The 21,627-nt window shown below is 37.4% G+C and overlaps 1 protein-coding gene across 2 annotated transcripts in view; it reads left to right on the forward strand.

The window, feature by feature from the left end:
* The window catches only part of LOC149264889 (uncharacterized), an 89,146-nt gene extending 80,036 nt beyond the window's left edge, over window positions 1–9,110 (forward strand). For both annotated transcript variants that reach the window (XM_089429029.1, XM_089429030.1), the window contains exon 3: window positions 8,174–9,110. In XM_089429029.1, coding sequence (XP_089285155.1) covers window positions 8,174–8,523 — 350 coding nt within the window. In that variant the 3' untranslated portion in view covers window positions 8,524–9,110. The remainder of the gene's footprint in view (window positions 1–8,173) is intronic.
* The last annotated feature ends 12,517 nt before the right edge of the window (window positions 9,111–21,627 follow it).

Consider the following 21,627-nt stretch of genomic DNA (forward strand, 5'->3'; position numbering starts at 1 on the left):
GCCGCCTCAATCATATTAAGGAATTTGAAAAAAAAGACCATGATCTGAGTAGTGATTTTTCTTGTGATCAAGAAGAATACCATGAGCATAAGGAAGAGTCCCTTTTGGATCATCAAGATGAAAACAATGAAAGTAACCTTGAAGATAACCTAGGAAATTAGCATGGTGAGGAGCCCGCTGAAGATGATACCTTGGCAAGTGGAGTTGAGGCAGACTCCACCCTTTTCATGGATGTTAAGTTTGATGATTCACTTTCCGAAGACTTTGAAAAGGTTGAACCCATGAATTCCCTAGAGATTGACATTTGTGATTTCCTGCATATTGAAGAAGGGAAGTGGGATATGAGTGGCCATCATTTTGACAAGGATCCGATTTATGATACCGATGATGATGTTAATAATGACCTTGTCCTCCCTTGCATTTCATGTAATTAGGAAGATATGATTGTTGATGTATTTGAGCCTTACATAGATCTTTCTTTGATCGTCCCTTAGTCATATTTAGGTCGCATGAGTTTTGAACATGAAGAGCCACCTTTGGTTGACCCTTTTGAATTTGATTGTTGTGACAAGCAGCTTGGTTGTCGAGATCTTGTCCTCCAACTGCCTTCCTCACCAGTGCACTCCCAACATGTCCTCAAGGACACCAATGAGAGTCGTATGCTTGAGATAGCTATTGGGCAAAAGTCCATGAAATTGATCACCGATTACTCCACAATGCACATTCAGGTTGCAGGAAAGGATTAGCTGTTGAGACATTTGTCATTAATTTCAAAGCAGAGGATTCATGGCAAAGCAAGGGCTAGCTGGTCACAAACTCTTTCACTAATTCTGCCAAGAAAGAATGAAGCAATTAAGAACAACACCTAGGACACCAACTATGAATGTTGAGGAGAAATATAGTTTTTGGAGTATGAAATCCATTCATTGTCGGTGGTGTTTTAAAAGCACACTATTCTTGGACTTCTAGGTGTTGTTTGTTGAAAATTGGGTAGCTTTGGTATGAATTTTCGCAAAGGGAAACCCTAATGCCCCAAAGGAACCCCATCTGCCAAAGAGAAATATTAATTGTATAATATCATGGGCAAGAAATTATTAAAGTTTTTGGAGCATATATTTAAATTTTATTATTATTTTAAGCAGAAATTCAAATACATGTTATTCCCTCAAAAATTCAAAGTCGGCCTTAAACAAAGGCACCCGATTGATTTGTATAAATATGGCTCATTTGGATTATTGAAAGCACGGTCTATCTTTACAAACAATGTCCGTATGTGTGGCACGCAGTTAGATGAAGCATCGCTCTTGCTATGGCTTGTATAACATATGGCAGAGGCATCATTTACCCTTATGATTTGTATTATAGTTCTGAGGCTCGCTCTTCTCCATTGTCTCATTGTTTAAGGCTCGCTCTTTTGTATTTGGTTGATCTCTGTCTCACATTACAGTGAGTATTGGTTCGTTCTCTACGGTGAAGTATTGGCTCGATCTTTGTCTCGCAATACATGAAGTATGGTTTGCTCTTTGCCTCACATTTCTGGGCATCACATCACATTCTGGATGCATTCTTTCCATGATTCAAATCTTATCCATGTAGCATTCATTGTCTCAATGGTTCGATCTATATCTTAGTATCCAGCATATGCATCGTATGGCACTCTCTGCAGATTGGGTTGTATTCTTTGTAATGCTCTATGGCAGACAAACTTTGATTTGTATAGCTCTATGGCAGACAAGCTCTGATTTGTATAGCTCCATACTGTGGCTATATGGCAGACAAACTCTGATTTGTATAGCTCTATGGCAGACAAACTTTGATTTGTATAGCTCCATATTGTGGCTCTTATGGCAGACAAACTTTGATTTGTATAGCTCCATATTGTGGCTCTTATGGCAGGCAAACATTGATTTGTATAGCTCCATATTGTGGCTCTTATGGCAGACAAACTCTAATTTGAATAACTCCATGGCAGACAAACTATGATTTGTATAGCTCCATAATATGGTTCGCTTGGAAGACAAACTATGGCAGATGATATATGATTCATATAGCTTCATACATTGGCTTGCATAACGAACACACAATGGCATTGAATGTCAAATACTTTGGATGTATGACATCGCTCCTTACAAACTGTGGCTCGATCTCTTAGTTGGTATGTGTCATATTATTTACAGTGATTAGTATGGCTTACATTACTTTCTGTGAGATACCTTTGACCATAGTTTATGATAGATGTGATACCAATATAGACGGCACAAGGTATATATACAACCGTGCCCTTGATTTGAAGCCATAACTGTAAACAGTTGACTATAACAGTGAAAGTATTGCATGTATAGTGGTGTGTAATATCTACAGTGATGTAAGACATGATAATGATGTTTGGCATTATGATGGAAAGTGATATCTTCAGTATGGGAGTATGCTCTATGTGGCTGTCCCTTTAAGGTAGTGCTTGTGTGGCAATGAACCTTCATATGACAGTGATTTATCTGTCATGAATGTATAACAGTGACCATGGTGACTGTAATGACAGTGACCCTGATGTGTACCCTTGTCTATGGCAACATATGTTAGTTGTGATAGTATATATGCCAGTACAGAAAGACTATCCATAACCGTGATGTATATGTTAGTGCTCTCATCTTATTCTTGACAGATACAGATGACAGAGATGTGTTAGCAGCTCTCTTGGACTTATTTGCTTACGGAGGTTAGAACGTTCACTTCACAAACAAAGTTGTGAACTGACTTGGATTGGCCTTTGAGAGGCTTGATGTAATGGTGCCTCTCACTATGGATGTACTTTGTATCTCAACTGAACAATTGATGAATATCTAATAGAAGAAGAAGAATTGAATTCCAGGTTTTCCCTCTTGTGGGTGTTTTCCCTAGTCTCCAACCAAATCTCGTGTCTCTATTGTGCATGCTTTTCTTTTGTTGATCTTTTATGTTCTGCTTTTTATTGTTCTCTCTACATAATTGCTAATGTTGATAATGATGTGATGGGGTGAATGTAATAAATAAATATTGAAATTGTTTAAATGCAATTATCTACAACATAGAACAATGTATCCCTAAGAAAAATTAACATGGTATTAGAGCTGGGCTGAAGAAAAGTCATTGAGATCACCCTGGTGAAGACACTTATGTTGGAGTACATGGTTCAAGTAAAGTAAAAGAGATGAAGATGGCTGTAACTACCTATTTATAAAAATAATATTAAATAAATTATATTAATCAAATTAATAAAATAATAAAAATATAACTAATGATAAAGTATTTTAATGTAAGTTTAACCTTTATATAAAATCAGAAAAAGGAATGTTAATTAAAAATCAATATATTTTTAAAAAGAAATATACATAACACGACATGGGAAGGGTGTTGTGAGGAAATGAAGTGGTGGATGTTGGAGGAAGGACGACCACCACCAAGAATCAGTTTATAAACCAGAAGGAAGAATTTAACGAGAAAGAAAGAAACGAACGGAAGAACTGAAGGAGGAAAAGGATCATAAACTGAAATTATCGACAGGAAGGAAGAGCACAGATTGTTCTGAGGTTCTGGGCACGGGGGAATAGTCTGCCTCAACTGAGAAGCTTACTGGACTGAGCAGCGAGGTTCTACTCAGTTTGGCTGGGTGGTTTCGGTCTTTTGGTAACGCAGCAGGAGCAGGAGCAAGAGTCACGACAGAGCAGATAGGTTGGTACTCAATAGAAGAATATATAATTTGTATATATTTATTTTATATTTGTGAGTAGACTATTGATAAACTCTGTTAAATATCGAATTGAAAAGCTTCACAATTTACTGAATATGAATTTGTTAGACCTTGTTAAACTCTGAATTTATAGTTCTTACAATGGCAAAGACCTATAGAATGCTAGGGCTTAAAGGAAACCCTTTGTTTTGCAAATAGAAGCTAGGGTTTGGGAGAAACCCTAGGAGTGGCCTTGATATAAAAAGGGGCTTGATATGTTATGATTAGTTAAAATCCATTCAATTATTCAGGTACCTGACAATTTCAGAAAAACCCTAGTATGGCATTATCGGTGAGAAGCCCATAATAGATTTAAAGAAACCCTAGGAGAAGGGTATGCTGCAGATTCAATGGTCATTGTATACATTGATGGTTGGACTTGGCTGCCGATGAAAGAAGATAAAGGATACAAGTGGTATTCATGAGGATGCATCTCTTCTGAAGACAATATTGACATATGATCGATGGACCATGATGCCTCCTGGCTAAGAGGGAGACAAGATCAAGAGGGAGTTGTGAGCCTCCTCCAATCTACATTAAAGATAAGTACTTTCAAGACTCATGCCATTTCTTTGTGAATTTATTCTTTTCGATTATTAGTGATTCCCCCTACTTGAGTATTTTATTTCTTTCACTAACTTCTTGGACAAGGATGTGATCCATTGTGAAATTCATCAAGATGTAGAGTAGTGCAGGAAGGGTTAGCTCCCTCAAGAGGGAGCTGGCACATGAAAATGAAGGAGCCACTTTTACATCTAGAAAAGAAAGACAGTCCTGCCTCATCACCAGGTACACTTTCATTATGATTATTTACTTGGCTATTATTGCTCTTTCTCTTATTCTATGGTCGCAATTACATCTGATGAATGTGAGGATGAAGCCCTCTATATCAAGGATTGTGAATGATGGTAGAGCCATCCCATGACTTACGAAACAGACAAGAGCTCAAGACCTCAGAGAAAAGATTGTAGTATCATTGGTTGATTGAAGAAGCTTCCTGTTTAGAGGGAGTAGACTGAGGACAACAATACGATATGATTCTAAGAGCGATATGTCTTCCATGAAAGGACTTTTCTTGATATCTAAGATGTAGCAACGTCTGATGCTTCCGCGATATGGTTCTAACTATGATAAGAAAAATGCTCTCAAAGAAAGAAGGCTATCCTCGAACCTGTTCCCTGATGCCTCAGATATATGTGAAGTGAGCTTCCCCTTGATGTACTTGCAAAACTTTGAGGTGCATGAGTAAAGAACTCATGATTGTGTTAGTTTTTGGTAGCATCAGAAGTGCTCTAGCCTTGAAAATTGGTGGAGAGGCCAAGGCACATGAGTTCTAAAGAACCCAGAAACCATTTAGTGAAATTCCACCCGGATTGTATTTTGGAGGGTTAAAATAACAATTATGGAGACCAACCATAGCTACAAAAATTCAACAACTTCATCAAGGTGGAGGCTGAGTTCACAAGGCACACAATTTATTATTTCAAAGGCATTGCAATAGACCTCAAAAAGCTAAAATTTATGAGAAAATGCAGTGCCATTTAGAAATTAATATAAATGAGCTGGGAAGCTTCCTTAGTTTGGCTAGTTCTACTGGAGACTTGTTGCCAGCTTTTTCAAGAGAGAAACTCCATTGCTCAAGTTGCTCGAATAATAATGAGGCTTATGTGCAATGCTATCAGAACTGGTCAAACCAAATTGGCACTAACCAGTTCGGTTTGTGTAAGTGCTGTGGTTTTGTTTTGCCTTCAACTGGTCCTGAAACAGTCAGAACTAGGATGTGCAACATAAAACCGGTCAGTTTGCCAATTTTGTAGCCACTATAACTACTCTAAAGCTGAATTTTCATCTATTCAGTGATACCTCCTATCATGGTTGGACTTTGCTTGGATGGCTTGTCGCAGTTTTCACTGCCATGGGGTACAAATGTTGGTGTTGGACCTTCAGGGGCATCAAGTCAAGATGTTTAGCATACCCATGCAGAGAATGTAGAGAATCTCATCTCAGATGATTATGTAGTTTGATTTTGTTGTAGACTTTTGTATGATTGTTTATGGACTCTAGAGGCCATTTGGAGCCTCAATGTTTATGATTGTGGTTCAGATGTATCACATTTGGTGTCATTTTTCCATATTCACCCTTGTTTGATGCTATATACAAGAGAAAGAATTAGACATTTGGTGTTTAATGGTTTGGATTTATATTAAATGCACACATTTTTAATCAAACTTTGAATATTTTATATAAAATTTCATCTACCATTTTTTTCTTGGATTTCTTTCTGGTCCCGGTTCCAGTTCTCATAACATTGCTTATGTGGACTGAGGCATCAAATAAGTTTTGATTTCTTGAAAAAATAGTTTGATGTGCTGGTAATAGGTATTGACTCTTTGTAACCCATCTAGACCTTTTTTATCCATACAAAGGTATTGTGGCTATTAAGACAGTTTTTTGGAAAATAATAAAGTGATTACCGAAGATGGTAGGAAGACCAGTGAAATCATGGAAAGGTATCCCATTTTTAATTTGGCCTTATAAAAACCTGGAAACTTTAATTGGAGGCTAATGATGTTCCAGTGGTTAATGATCATAAACCTTTGCTTTAATTTCCCCCAAGATGAACTAGCTTTTAATGGATATAAATGTGCTACAGCCTTTGATGAATGTAGTCCCAAATGACTTACGAAGCAATGTAGTCACAGATCCTTTATTATGGTTGATGATGCACTATAATACACTATGTTGCCAGGAAACGTGGGTTCGGGGACGGGAACGGGGACGGGGACGGCATTTTTGGAAACAAGGTGCGTGGGTTCGTCGGGTAATATAATAATATTAAATTTTAATAATTAAATTTTATAAATTTATAATTTATAATTAATAATATATATGAAATTTGAATTTGTATATTTTTTCAACTTTAAACAAGAAAACTTTAATGATAATCATTTAAACATGCACATCATTGAACATTCAACATTGACATTGAAATTTCAAAATTTATCACCAAAAAACTGTTCATTGTTTACATATTAACATGAATCATGATATGGGACAGATTTTGTCACACACAGCTGACTGAGATACACTAGCCAAGTTTCCTACAAACTCAGGAGTACGCTCAAAAATCCTAAAGTATTCTGAGTTCTCAAAGACTCAACATTTTAAACTTTATTTTATTGGGCTGCCTTGTGTATTTGGTGGGACAGCAGCGTATGCTGCCAGCAGCCATAATTTATACTTTAATGTAGCCACAAGCCTAAAAAAAAACCACAGAATTTATATGTTAATGTAATGATTCAATTTTTCAAAAATTAAAATATATATACTATGAACTGTTTTACTTTTCCCTGAACAAATTCTGAACCATTTAATTGGATTTTGTTGATCCATGGTGAAATTACATTGCAAGGGCAAGCAACACCATTGTTAGAGGGTAGATAATGAACTGGCTTGAATGTTGTGTAGATGATTGAGTTGAAATACATTCTCACTGAACGGTTTATATTGTAAAGAATAGCACAGAGCTATATTCAGTGTATGAATGCATTTATGTAATGCCATTCATTAATGCAAAAAATGATGAAGATTTTCTGCCTTTTATTAATCTAATTGCAACTATTTCAGGTTAAAAGAACTGAAACGTATACTTCTCATATTATAGTATATAGTATAAAAAATTAAAAATTTAACAAGTTTGGGCTGAGTAGAGGTAAGTTTGTGGCATTGTCATCTCTGTTTAGGGCTTTGGTTGGGTACAGGGGTCTGCATAGGGAGGCCGAGGTCTGTTCCTTAGTGAACAGTGAGCTGTTTTGTGTAAACAGTGGCATGAATCAAGCCCTACAGCTCAGCGTTTGACAACAACAAGGAGGAGGGACTATGCCACAGCTGTAGGAGGCAAATTGAGTGTATAAAAGTGCACTGACAGTTGTGGCTCATGTTGCAGACAATCCGAAACAGCAAGAAATTGTGACATTCATTCTGGCAAGCCTTTAAAAGAACCCAAAGAACCCAACCCGAAGAACCCAAGAATCCAAGAACCCATTAAAGGAAAAGAACCCAATTTTTTTTTTTGAAGAACCCAGTTCTTCATGGAAGAACTTGGTTCTTCTGGGAAGAACCCGTACCCGAATCCGGTACTTGGGTGCGGGAACCCGGGACGGGTTCGAGAACCCCACCCCTGGGTGCGGGAACCCGTGCAACATAGATAATACATCATTTCTAACACAAGTTCTTTAAAAACCATAATTTCTCAATAGATTACGGAACTCTAATGTGAACATTGCATCAATTTTTGCATGGCCTGACAATGGGATAATTTGACCATGTATTTATTGGCTTGCAAACTGTTTTGCTAGATGACTGCTGAGAACTCTTCAATTATTGTTAATTTGTTGACTTCTGCAGTTAAGAACTCAAGTGATCCAGGGAGCTCAAATTCTGAGGAAAGGGCATTGGACAACGATGGAAAAGACATAGGAGATGAGCTACAACCAACATCAGAGATAGAAACAGAAGACACCACAAAACATGACACCCAAGAAAAGCTGGTTGGAGACTTCAATATAGAGGCAACCATAACTGAAGATGATGTTCAAAGAGCAGGTGGTTTTGGAGCAACTGATGACATACGTAGTTTTCTTCCAGTTGCACTTGATTCTACTGACTTTGAGGCTTCACTACGAAGTGCACGGGACTATGAAGAACCACAGGGTGAAGTATCTAGACCAGGGCTTGGGTGGTCTGAAAATAAGTGATACGGATCATACAAATGAATTAGAGTCTTGTTGACTTCATTCATCTTGGGTTTCAGGCACATTATACGTCTTCCTCTTTCGAGGTGGTTATGATAAACAAAAGGAATGTCATTGCCAGCTTTGGTTGGAAAGTTTTATGATTTGTGCTCCCTTAATGCATTTATGTACTTCTCTAAGTGTAATATTTAACTGTTAGGATTTTGTTGTCACAGGGAATTATAGACGGATTTGTCTTTATCTGTAAATTGGTTTGAATGAATTGCCACCATTTATTTTTAGTGTTTTGTAATGTGATTTCAAGTACTAATCACATGAAGCATAAATCTGTTATGTTGTTCTTGCATAGTGTTACAATTGGGTAGTGATTTTGGTCCTATATAGGTGTTGACCTCTGAGGCCATGGTGAGAAATGGAAGCATGATATGCATGCAGATTTGTTTGATTTGGATTGGGTGGTCTGAAAATAAGTCATACAAATGAATGAGTCTTTGTTATCTTCATCAGTCATCTCTGGTCTTGGACACAATGTCTTATTACCTCAACATGGTTATGATAAACGAAAGAATGCAATTGCTAACTTTTCTTGATGTGTTTTGTGAGATGTGCTCCCTTCAATTCATGTATGTACTTCTCCAGGTGTGATATTTAAATGTCAAGATTTTTGTTGACACGGGGAGTTACAGATAGATATGTCTTTGTTTGTAAATTGGTTGAAATGACTTGATACCATTTGGTTTAAGTGTTTTGTGATGTGATTGCAAGTACTAAACACGTGTAAATATGTTGTATTGATGTTCTTGTATAGCATTACAAATGGGTAGAAATTTTCATCCTATATAGGTTTGGACTGTCCAAGCCGTGGGGAGAAATGGGTGCTTAATAAGCATCGATCTATGTTTAATTGTGCTTGGGTGGTCTGAAAATAATTGATACAGATTGATCATACAAATGGATTAGAGGCTTTGTTAACTTAATCAGTAAGCTTGGGTCGGAAGGAATACAATACGTCTTCTCTCAAGACGGTTATGATAAACAAAGCGATTGTCATTGCTACCTTTGCTTGCAAACTTTTGTGATCTGTGCTCCCTTCAATGCATATATGTACTTTTCTAAGTGTAATTTTTCATTTTTGTCACTAGGAATCATAGGTAAATTGGCCTTTGTCTATAATTCAGCTTAAACAATTTTCCACCATTTGTTTTTAGTGTTTTGTGATGTGATTGCAAATACTAAACACATGAAGTGTAAATTGATCATGCTGTTCTTGCATAATGTTGCAACTGGGCAGAGATTTTGATCCTATATAGGTGTGGATCTCCCAAGTCGTGGTGAGAAGTGAGTGCTTAATATTATAGGTGTGGATCTCCCAAGTCATGGTGAGAAGTGGGTGCTTAATATTAATGGAGCTATGTTTGATTGGGTTCTTCAAATATTGGTTGATGAAATATGGAATTTTGAAAATGTTGTAACTAGACGTATAGGTTTATAAAAATGAAGCCCCAATTAAATTAAATGTTAAATGTATGTAGGTTATGTTGCCATGTTATGATTATATATGATAGAATTAGTCCATGCTACTCTATATTAAATTCTTGATGTGTTAATGTTACCAACCATGGTTACTAGCAATTGATTATCTAGTAAATTATCCTGGTGGAAATTAATTTATTGTAGATCTACTGAATAAAAACAATACTAAAATTTTTAACAGGTAAATAAATAAAAATAACAGAAGCAATAGAGCCAATCACACACACATATACACATAGGTTTCTGCCTTTCTAATTTGTTTTTTTTCATTAAATAATATTTTCAGCATACAAGGGCCTTCCCTAACTAGGACATGCACATATTAAGTTTCTGCCCTTCTAATCTGTTTTTTCATTAAATAATATTTTCAGCATACAAATATATTTTAGATTTACTGAATAGATGCACTACAAGAATTTTTAACAAGTAAATAAATAATGAAATAACAGAAGTAATAGAGTCAATCTCACACAAGGTACACAAAAGTTTCTGCTTTTCTAATCTGTTTTTTCATTAAATAATATTTTCAGCATAAAAGGGCCTTCCCTAACTAGGAAATTAAATGTTCATTGAGGAAGGTTACAAACAATGAAAATTGATTTTTTTTAGCTAATGAAACCCTCAAAACCTATCTTTCGATCTTACTCGCTAATGGATCCTTTTCCCTTGTTTCCCTTTGCTCTCTTCCTCTAATGATGAATGTCTTTCTCCACTCAATCACTAAGATCTCACCATCTCACTGTCTTGTGCTAACATAATGCCTCTTTTCCCTTCACACCTAGCATTGCTTTTATAAGTTTTAGTTATTGATTGTATCGACAACCCTAATCTCCGAAGTTATTGATGATTGAGATTAGATCTCAACTCACTAGAGATCAATGGTTGAGATTCATTTAATTCACTAATGCAAATAACATTTGCATTTCATTAGATTAACTCATTTTTCTCATAGAATAAATAACTACTTTTCCTAAGGTTAAAGGTTTTTGGATGAGTTCCACATGTCTAGACACACAAAGCTATATGGAACTATCTGTTTGATGCTGCTATCATCAACACTCCCTCTTAGCGAGGAAGGTATTTCTTGAAGAGCCATTTGAAACTAGCTTTCCCTTCGATCCTTGCACAATGCTCCATGTTTCATCTTTTACCATGGCTTTCCTCCAATACTCCTAGTATGCTATGTCTTCAATTGCACTACTCATTAATGGATATAGTTCAATCTTTTTTTTTTCTCAGATGCATGCTCTCCATGATTGTACTTCGAGGAGCCTCAACATGCACCAGAGCATGCTTGAATATCTCCTCAAACCACTTGGGTCTCATGGAAAAATCATAAGGAGCTATTGATTCCTCCTTGCCTAAACTAGAAGTATTTGAATGTTGTTCTCCCTTCCCGGCCTCTTGCTCCTCATCCTTTGTCAATGTTGGTGGCAACTCATGAAATTTCCTAGATGCCAAGTTCTTCTCAAACTTAATATCTCTATTCATAACCGTCTTCTACTGTGTTGGTATGAGAATTTGTAAGCTTTTGAGGTCTCACTGTATCCAACAAATATTCCCTTCTCTCTTGAAGGCTCTAGCCGCTTCCTCTTCCCCACAGACACATGGATGTATGCTATCTCTAGCTCCACCTTAGTATGCCTACTTTTGAGTTTTGTCCCCTAATATCTTGTTGGGACCCTTGTTCTACACATACACTACAATGTTACATGCCTCTTACTCAAAGAAACATAGGCATATCTTGGTCATGTATTATTTCCTTGACAAAACCGTTGATGGTCCAATTTTCTCTCCACAACCGCATGTCGCTCAGGGTTGTATGAGACTACCATTTCCCTCTTGATCCTTGCCTCCGTGCAAAAATATTTGAAGTCATTAAGAGTGTACTCACCCTTGTTTTTTGACCTCAAGAACTTGATCATATTTTCTATCTAGTTACCCACTTGGACCTTGAACTCTAGGAATCGACTAAAGCCCTCATCTCTTGCCTTTATGAAGAATATCTAGGTTTTCATGGAACAATAAATAAACATGACAAAATATAGTCCTCTGCCACTGACATTGGTCCACACACATCTAAGTGAATGAGATACGATATCCCCTTGCACTGCTATTGCTACTTGAAAAAGTAGCCTTGACATTCTTGCCAAGTTCACACCCTTTGCACACGCCTTGCTTCTCAACATTGAACTCTAGGAGGCTAATGAAAATCTCCCTTAATATTGGAAACACCTTGTGTTGATTTTTGGTAGCATCGGATGTGCTCTTAGCATCAAAATTTGCAGGGAGGCTAGGACACATGCATTCCACAATACCCATAAATCATTTTGGGAAATTCCACCCAGAGACAATTTTATTAAAATAATTAATTATTTTTAATGGGTGCCTAAGCCTAAACTTAGGAAATTAAAATAATTAATGGGTGTTAATCTAAACTGTGGGTGAAACTTCTAGAAGAAGATGAAGATCGAGTCCAAATGATTTGAGCTATTGATTAGTATCTAATCTGGGTTGTTGGTTCTCAACTGGAGGATTATAAGGACATTGATGGGCACTTGGAGAACACATTGAATAGAGTTTAGAAGATCGAATTTCTGAAGTAGAGCAACTGTCAGTGAGAAATTTGTTGTGAGCTTTTGCAGTGAGGGGCAGAGATACTTCCGGTTGGAGATTTCCCCTGATCCAGGAATACTCAGCAGAGGAGACAAAGAGAGACACGGGAGAGGCAACATAGAGCCAGAAGAGGTTGACGTAGGGCCACGCAGAGGCAGCGTAGGTTGACGTAGAGGCAACAGAAAGTCTTGAGGAGATCCGAAATTTGCTGGAGGGATCAATTTCTGTCACTGGATGCCGACGTGTGAGATCAGGAGAGCAGAAGTCATAATCTCAAAGGCAAATCGATTAGTCGGGAGGAGTGATGCAGGCCCTAGACAATGTGACACTGTGCTGATGCAGTGACTACCCAGAGACAACGCAGAGATAGCCAGGGGCTAGTCATTCAGTGGCTAGTTCAACTAGGGTCCCCTGTGATAGTGTGAGGTAATCTCACTTATCTTTCGATCTTACTCGCTAATGGATCCTTTTCCCTTGTTTCCCTTTGCTCTCTTCATCTAAAGTTGAATGTCTTTCTCCACCCAATCACTAAGATCTCACCATCTCACTGTTTTGTGTTAACATGATGCCTCTTTTCCCTTCACACCTAGCATTGCTTTTATAAATTTTAGTTATTGATTGAATGGACAACCCTAATCTCTTATTGATGATTGAGATTAGATCTCAACTCACTAGAGATCAATGGTTGAGATTTATTTAATTCACTAATGCAAATAACATTTGAATTTCATTAGATTAACTCATTTTTCTCTTAGAATAAATAATTACTTTTCCTAAGGTTAAAGGTTTTTGGACGAGTTCCACATGTCTAGACACACAAAACTATATGGAACTATCTGTTTGATGCGGCTATTGTCGACACTCCCTCTTAGCGAGGAAGGTATTTCTCGAAGAGCCATTTGAAACTAACTTTCCCTTCGATCCTTGCACAATGCTCCATGTATCATCTTTCACCATGGATTTCCTCCAAAACTCCTAGTATGCTATGTCTTCAATTACACTACTCATTAATGGATATGGTTCCAAAACTTTTTCAGATGCATGCTCTCCATGACTGTACTTCGAGGAGCCTCAACATGCACTCCTCAAACCACTTGGGTCTCATGGAAAAATCACAAGGAGCTATTGATTCCTCCTTCCCTAAACTAGAAGTATTTGAATGTTGTTCTCCCTTTGGAGCCTCTTGCTCCTCATCCTCTGTCAATGTTGGTGGCAACTCATGAAATTTCCTAGATGCCAAGTTCTTCTCAAACTTAATATCTCTATTCATAACTGTCTTCTACTGCGTTGGTATGATAATTTGTAAGCTTTTGAGGTCTCACTGTATCCAACAAATATCCCCTTCTCTCTTGAATGCTCTAGCTGCTTCCTCTTCCCCACAGACACATGGATGTATGCTATCTCTAGCTTCACCTTAGTATGCCTACTTTGAGTCTTGTCCCCTAATATCTTGTTGGGACCCTTGTTCTACTCATACACTACAATGTTACATGCCTCTTACTCAAAGAAACATAGGCATATCTTGGTCATGTATTATTGCCTTGAAAAAACCGTTGATGGTCCGATTATCTCCCCGCAACCACATGCCACTGAGGGTTGTATGAGACTACCATTTCCCTCTTGATCCTTGCCTTCATGCAAAAATGTTTGAAGTCATTAAGAGTGTACTCACCCTTGTTTTTTAACCTCAAGAACTTGATCATATTCTCTATCTAGTTACCTTGAACTCTAGGAACCGACTTAAGCCCTCATCTCTTGCCTTTATGAAGAATATCTAGGTTTTCATGGAACAATAAATGAACATGAAAAAATATAGTCCTCCACCATTGACATTTGTCCACACACATCTGAGTGAATGAGATCCAATATCCCCTTGCACTACTATTACTACTTGAAAATGTCACCTTGACATTATTGCCAAGTTCACACCCTTTGCACATGTCTTGCTTCTCAACATTGAACTCTAGGAGATTAATGACAATCTCCCTTAATATTGGAAACACCTTGTATTGATTTCTGGTAGCATCGGATGTGCTCTTAGCATCAAAATTTGCAAGGAGGCTAGGACACATGCATTCCACAATACCCAGAAATCGTTTTGGGAAATTCCACCCAGAGACAGTTTTATTAAAATAATTAATTATTTTTAATGGGTGCCTAAGTCTAAACTTAGGAAATTAAAATAATTAAAGGGTATTAATCTAAACTGCGGGTGAAACTTCTAGAAGAACACAGAGATCGAGTCCAAATGATTTGAGAAATTGATTAGGATCTAATCTGGGTTTTTGGTTCTCAACTGGAGGATTATAAGAATGACATCGATGGGCACATGGAGAACGCATCGAATAGTGTTCAGAAGATCGAATTTTTGAAGCAGGGCCACTGCCAGTGAGAAATTCGTTGTAAGCTTTTGCAGTGAGGGGTAGGGATAGTTCTGGTTGGAGATTTCTCTTGATCCAGGAATACTCAGCATAGGAGGCAAAGAGACTCAGGAGAGGCAACGCAAAGCCAGAAGAGGCTGATGTAGGGCCACACAGAGGCATTGTAGGCTAATGTAGAGGCAACACAAAGTCTTGAGTAGATCCGAAATTTGCTAGAGGGATCAATTTCTATAGCTGGTAGTCGAGTTGTGAAATTAGGAGAACAAAAGTCATAATCTCAAAGGCAAATCGATCAGTCGGGAGGAGTGAAGCAGACCCTAGACAATGTGACGCTGGGCTGATGCAGTGACTACGCAGAGGCAACGAGGGGCTAGTCATTCAGTGGCTAGTTCAACCAGGGCCCCCTGTAATAGTGTGAGGTAATCTCACTTATCTCTCTGTCAGTGATATTATCTATATTGGATAGCCAGGAGGGCATCCAGATATTGTATTCAGAAATTACTACTACATAATAATAAAAACCTCAGCTGCTGCACCAGTTTTCCCGCATTGGGTTTTTCCAGGGAATTTTGTCCAAAAAAGAACGGTGTAGATGTGTTTTGTATTTCTTTCTTGTTCAGTTTCTTATTTCCACATTTTATTTAAATGGTGAAGGCTGCAGTGTATTAGTTTCAGTGTTTATTGTAGCAAACAATAAATAATTTTGTTCAGTGATTAACAAATACAAGAAACGTAATTAGTTGCTGCAGTAGAAATTTGGGACTTCCAAATTTTCACACCTTGTAGTGCATGTGTCCCATCCTCCTATTCTACATCTCTCAAAAGTTTTCGTTATCATGTATCAAAGCAAAAACATGTTTTCCCTTCAACTTATATAAGTTTCCCTCATTAACCCTGATGGCCATTATTGTGTCTGGGCTAGAATCCTCATGGCGATTGAGAACCTGCTCCATCTAATCGGTCTTCAAATATGAAACTCGTTGTTGCCATTTCTATATCTTATAAAATATGTCATGTGTTAAGTCCTAGCACCCACAAGAATAAAAAATTGCTTTAGTTTATAGATCTACATAAAATATCTATGGATCTGTGTTTTGGTGATAAATCCAAAATAAGAACGAGGAACCATCTTCCAAGTTCTCATGTTGATCCTCAAAAACATTGCCTGAAAAAACCGCCAAAACTGGATGCTGGAAAAAAGTCAAATCTGAAGAGAACATGAATCAGCTGCATGCCTGATTCATCTCTGAATGTTGCTTGACAACTCCATCACGTGCCAAGCCGCAAAAGGATCCAACTGTCCTTTGTTTGAAAACAACATCCGGTGTCCACTGACACAATTTGATGAACGCCCACTGGCGTGTTTGCTGATGATGATTGCCCACTGGCTGAAGATGTCGAAAAACAACTCAATGTTGTTTTTGCTATGATGAAAGCTGCTCACCGCTGCTTTGGCTGTTGATCGCCCACTGGCGAATTTGCTGATGCTCACTGCTGATGACAAATGCCCACTGGCTGATGAAGATGCCCACTGGCTACTTCGCTGATGTTGATGAGACTTTCAGTCTGACAACCACTTGTCAATTTCATTGACATTTCCCCCCCTTTGTCAACTGAAAGGAGAGACAATCTTCTCCAAAATATATTTGAACTCCCCCCCTTCAGGTGTAGGAGAGTTTCACTGTTGTACTCCCTCATTCAACTGCATGAGAGTACCATCATCTGTTCACTGTTGGCTGCACTATGTGTGATTGTAGTCGGTTGTAGAACTGAGACAAGCGTTTGACTGTGGATGACCATTCCCAAGGATCGATCCATTCATAATGTATCTTCAATCTGGCTGATTTTTGTTGGTTGCTACATTTTTCTGAGGAATGATTGGGCTTGCCACAATGGCAACAAGGATGGAGATCAAAACACTGATCTTCCATATGACCGGTTCTTTGACAATGAGAACATTTCGGTTGGACTTCAACTTCAGGTTGCGTGCAATTCTGTTTGTCTGCAACTTTCTCAGAACCTACTGAGGTGTGTTGTTCAAGAAATCCTGCACTCACAAACTTAATTGGCTTGGAATAATCTGGGATATGTAAGTTGATTTCATCAGTGACATATCCTAAGCCTCGTTGATTCTTGTTATTTTAAATTTCTTCCCAGGGCTTGATGATGGGTTTGGAAGAAATTTGAATTTGATCATGAACAACTTCGATACTTGAAGTTGTTTGGATTAGTGATTTGGAATCAACATTATTATCTTCATTTGTATGGTTGAATGACTTGGAAGAAGCACTCTTTTGTTGCAGCTCATCTCTTTGTAGTTGCGACTCTAGTTGAAGAAACTCAATGGTTTCATGTGTTTGTTGTAGATGCCGTGAAAGATCAGCAAGAGTTTCTTCGCTGATGTGCACCATGTCTTCATCACTGGAGATGATCAAACTGTGAAGAATGTTTAACAACTGAATATGTTGCGCCATCTGAACTTGCTCACTTGAAATCAGGCTCTCTTGTCGTAGATGTTGTGCTTTGATCCATTTCATTTGATTTTGTTACTTGAATGACAGGCTCGCTTGCTATGGGACTTGAATGGCACGCTCGCTTGATTTGTTGCTTATTGCACTTGCTAGAGCTGTAGAACTTTCTTACTTAGACTCTGGAATTCACGCTCGCTTGATGACGATCGCGTTTGTGTGAACGCTCACTTGCCTTACTTGATGACTTCACGCTCACTTGAATGAATAGCTACGCTCGCTTGATGTCGATCTCAACTTGCTTGATTGGTGTTAGAGTTGAACTTGTTTGGTTGCTTTGATGGTTGCCGCAATGATCTTCATGCTGGGTCACTTGAAGGTTTGAACTTTGTACTATTTTGAGGCAAATTGCTTGAATAAATACTCACGCTCGCTTGCAGGAGATGTGAACTTGTTGTTTGTTTCATTTGGAGTTAAAACTCATGGACTCACTTGATTGTGCTTTAAAAGAAGGGTGTCGAACACTGTCGAAAATGCACCCAAAAAAGCTTACAATGATTTCAATGACTCACTACAATGAATTCAATTTGACTCAATTCAAGGCTTGGGTGTCGGTTTCAACCGAGAATGCACCCTTACAATTCAATGGAATTTGAGTTTGATTACAAATTTAATAATGTTGATGTAGACTGTGCGCTCTCTTTTTCCGTTGAACCAACTCTCACGGATACAATACTCATGTTGCACTCTGGATCACACCCCATGAACTATACTCTTCGGCTCTTGCACCAATCTGCAGGGTCGGTCTCCACATAGGCAGGATTTAACCTAGAACAGCTCCTAACTTGTAGCACTGAGGGCTCATTTAATTTATACAACAGAAGTCAATCCCGCAGAAAAGAACCGGTCGAACCCTTATCAGATGGGAAAGAACCAATGGAAGCATCCCATGGTGTTGAGCGATGCTCATCAAGCTCTGTTAATGCATCATTCGGTGTATTGGATGCTAATTTTCCCTGTAATAGAGAATGCAAGCCTACTCCTGAGTACCTAGAAGAAGATAACAACGGAGTCCGAGACATTCATGTAACGACGGAACAATTGAGAACAGAGGCTAGCAGCATTGAGATAAGGCGAATTGCGCGCTATCTACATGCCAATTGGTCTGATACATCCGTGGTGTCGTTTGTATCAAGCGACAATGAAAATATAACCTTGAGCACAGAATTCGATAACGTTCTTATAGCGGCCAGGAAAATTCATCTGTTCGGACTCCCTGTTTTGTTTCTTCAAACAACAACTTTATGCATTATTCATGCAACAGTCCACTCCACGCTGCTTACAACAGGAATGTAAGCCAAGAATTTAACATAGCTCACAATCAACCTAGCTCTGTGGAAATAAATTTGATTTTTTTCTAATCCCTTGACTGATACGGCCTCCCTTTCTCCCTTTGAAGAATGGCCTCCACAAATAATTGTTGGCTAATTTGTGCAAAACCCAAAAAAATGGTCTCTCTCAAAGTGCATGCTTTGATACCATGTTGATTTTACTATCCCCGACTAATGACAATTTATTACCTAGTAAATTATCTTGTTGTAAATTAATTTATTGTAGATCTACTTAAAAAAGCATTGTTGAGTTTTTAACAAGTAAATAAAATATAAAACAATGGAAGCAAAATAATGCCAATCTCATACACATGCTCACATAAATTTCTACCCTTCTATTTTTTTTGTTTCGTTAAATAATATGCTGAGCATACGATGACTTTCTCTGACTGGGAAATAAATTCCCACTAGGGAAACCTACAAACAACAACAACTTGAAATTTGTTCAGTTAATAAAAGCCACAAAACCTATCGTTTGGTCTTATTGGTTGTTGGATCCTTCTCCCAAGTTGGCCTTTTCTCTCTTCGTTTGGATTTGCACACTTGGATGATGCCCTTTACTACTAAATCACTAAGATATAACTATCTTTACTCACTTGATGCTTCATTTTCTTTCACCTATTGTTGCTTTTATAAGTTTGAGTTATTGGCCGAATCCACAATCCTAATTTTCAAAGTGATTAATGGTTGAGACTATCTCTCAATTCATTAGAGATCAATGATTGAGGTTGATATAATTCAATAATGCAAATAACCTTTGCATTTCATTAGATTTACTCAAATTTTCTTATAAAAAACAATTAATTTAATAAATCATTTAAGTAATTTGCTAACGTTAAAGGTCCTTGGATGACTTTCACACATCTACACACTTAGACCTATGCAAAAGTACCTGTTTGATGTTAATATCATTAACATGATGCATATGGCACATTTCTTATCAACTACCATCTCACATTATAGATGTTGATCCAACCCAAAGTTTTCAAAGTTGGTTCTAGGCTTCCACTTGAAGACAACATTAATTAAAGTTCTAGGCTTCCACTTGAAGCCAACATTAATGAAGGCATGGCAACACATTGTATAGGCATGACAATACATTATTATATGATCAAGATTGTAATTTTGTATGGGATTCTTTTGGTTGACATGCGTTGTTTCACCTTCAAACATTGTTTGATTTGATTGATGGCATTCAATTGTTTTTTAAAATATCCCATAATGGATTTCAAAACATTATTTAAAAGATTTAGAGGCTGAAAGATATTGTAAGATAGACTATGGACGCCAAGATTATTCAACACTGTTCCAATATATGCTCTAAACTCTATAAGTGATATGACTTATGATCCAATTTTTACCACATTTGAATTGCTTTTACTAGTTACTTTTATATGAATTGCTAAAAAAATTTAATTGGAGAAGTAGTAATCATATAACAAATTGTCTTCAAGATTTAAATGACATTTCCCATTACTATGGATACCTTATTGAAATAAGAACAACACATATTGTTGGCAAATTTTAATGTCTATATGTATTGGGAATGAAGATAAATATATAGTGTTTTGGTAGACTAATTTGGAATGTGGTTTTGGAGTGAATAGATCCCATTGTAACACATTAAACATGAGAAATTTAAGAAAAATTTCTCTGATGAATATGATTAAATGAGCTTGAGCTAGATAAACTTTGTATATGTTCATCATAACTACTTTATTTTGCAAACCTTTAAACAATTCAAATAAATAACATAAATTTTAATCTTCCCAGGTTTGTAGGGTTTGTAGAAACGACTTTGCTAGTTTTTAAAGTGGGGGTGGTGACATTCCAAGTACATGTTAACCATGTGTTCCATGCCTACAAAATTAGGAAATATGTCACAATCCACAAAGTTCCTAGCTTTGATGCTGACATCATTTTTCTTTGGTTTTGAGTAGGCAAATGGAACAATTTTGATATCACTCCAGTTAACCAAATAGTCACGGAATTCTTATCCATTTCCCTTATTGCACAAGGAAGAGATCTCCCTACCATACTCAATAATGCCTCCAGATTATTTTTCCTACTAGTGTGATGTAGGTAGTATGAATCCATCATGTCTCCCATCATCGAGAATTCTAGCAAAAATATGGTTTGATTCTAAGGCACCAAATGAACAAAAAATAAAAATGGAAATGGAGGTTTCTTAAATAGAATAGCCTCTATGGTTCTCTACAATGGCCTTTCAAACTCTCTTAATAGGTGCACAAGTTTATTCCCCATATTTAGATTGCGGACATGTTGATTTGTATATTAGAACAAGTGCAACACTAAACTAATGTGGCACCACATAGAACAAGTGCCCATTGCCATCTTAAAACAAGTCTCCACTCTTTAGGCCAACTCCTATAAAGCCAACCCCTACACTATATATCTTCCAACACATGTTAGCAAACCAATGCCTAATATTACCTCTTGGGTGATGAAGTCTAGGAGTTAATTTTTAAAGATATTGTTGATTTGAAGATGAAAATTTGACTGCGGAAAAGGTAGATCGACAATAAAATAATACTCAAATTATGGAAACAAGCCTTGAAATAACACAATAATTGAGTGTTGATATTACTTACTAAGCTTGGGATGAAATACCTTGTTGTAAGCCTTGGTATGTGGCTGAAAATGAATAATTAGTTTGTTGTTTTGTAACTTCAAATCTACAAGCTAAATCCCCTTTTG

The sequence above is a fragment of the Pinus tabuliformis genome, chromosome 6 (genome assembly GCF_031772625.1).
Source record: "Pinus tabuliformis cultivar Carrire ecotype Pingquan chromosome 6, CPIR1, whole genome shotgun sequence".
Classification (NCBI taxonomy): domain Eukaryota; kingdom Viridiplantae; phylum Streptophyta; class Pinopsida; order Pinales; family Pinaceae; genus Pinus; species Pinus tabuliformis.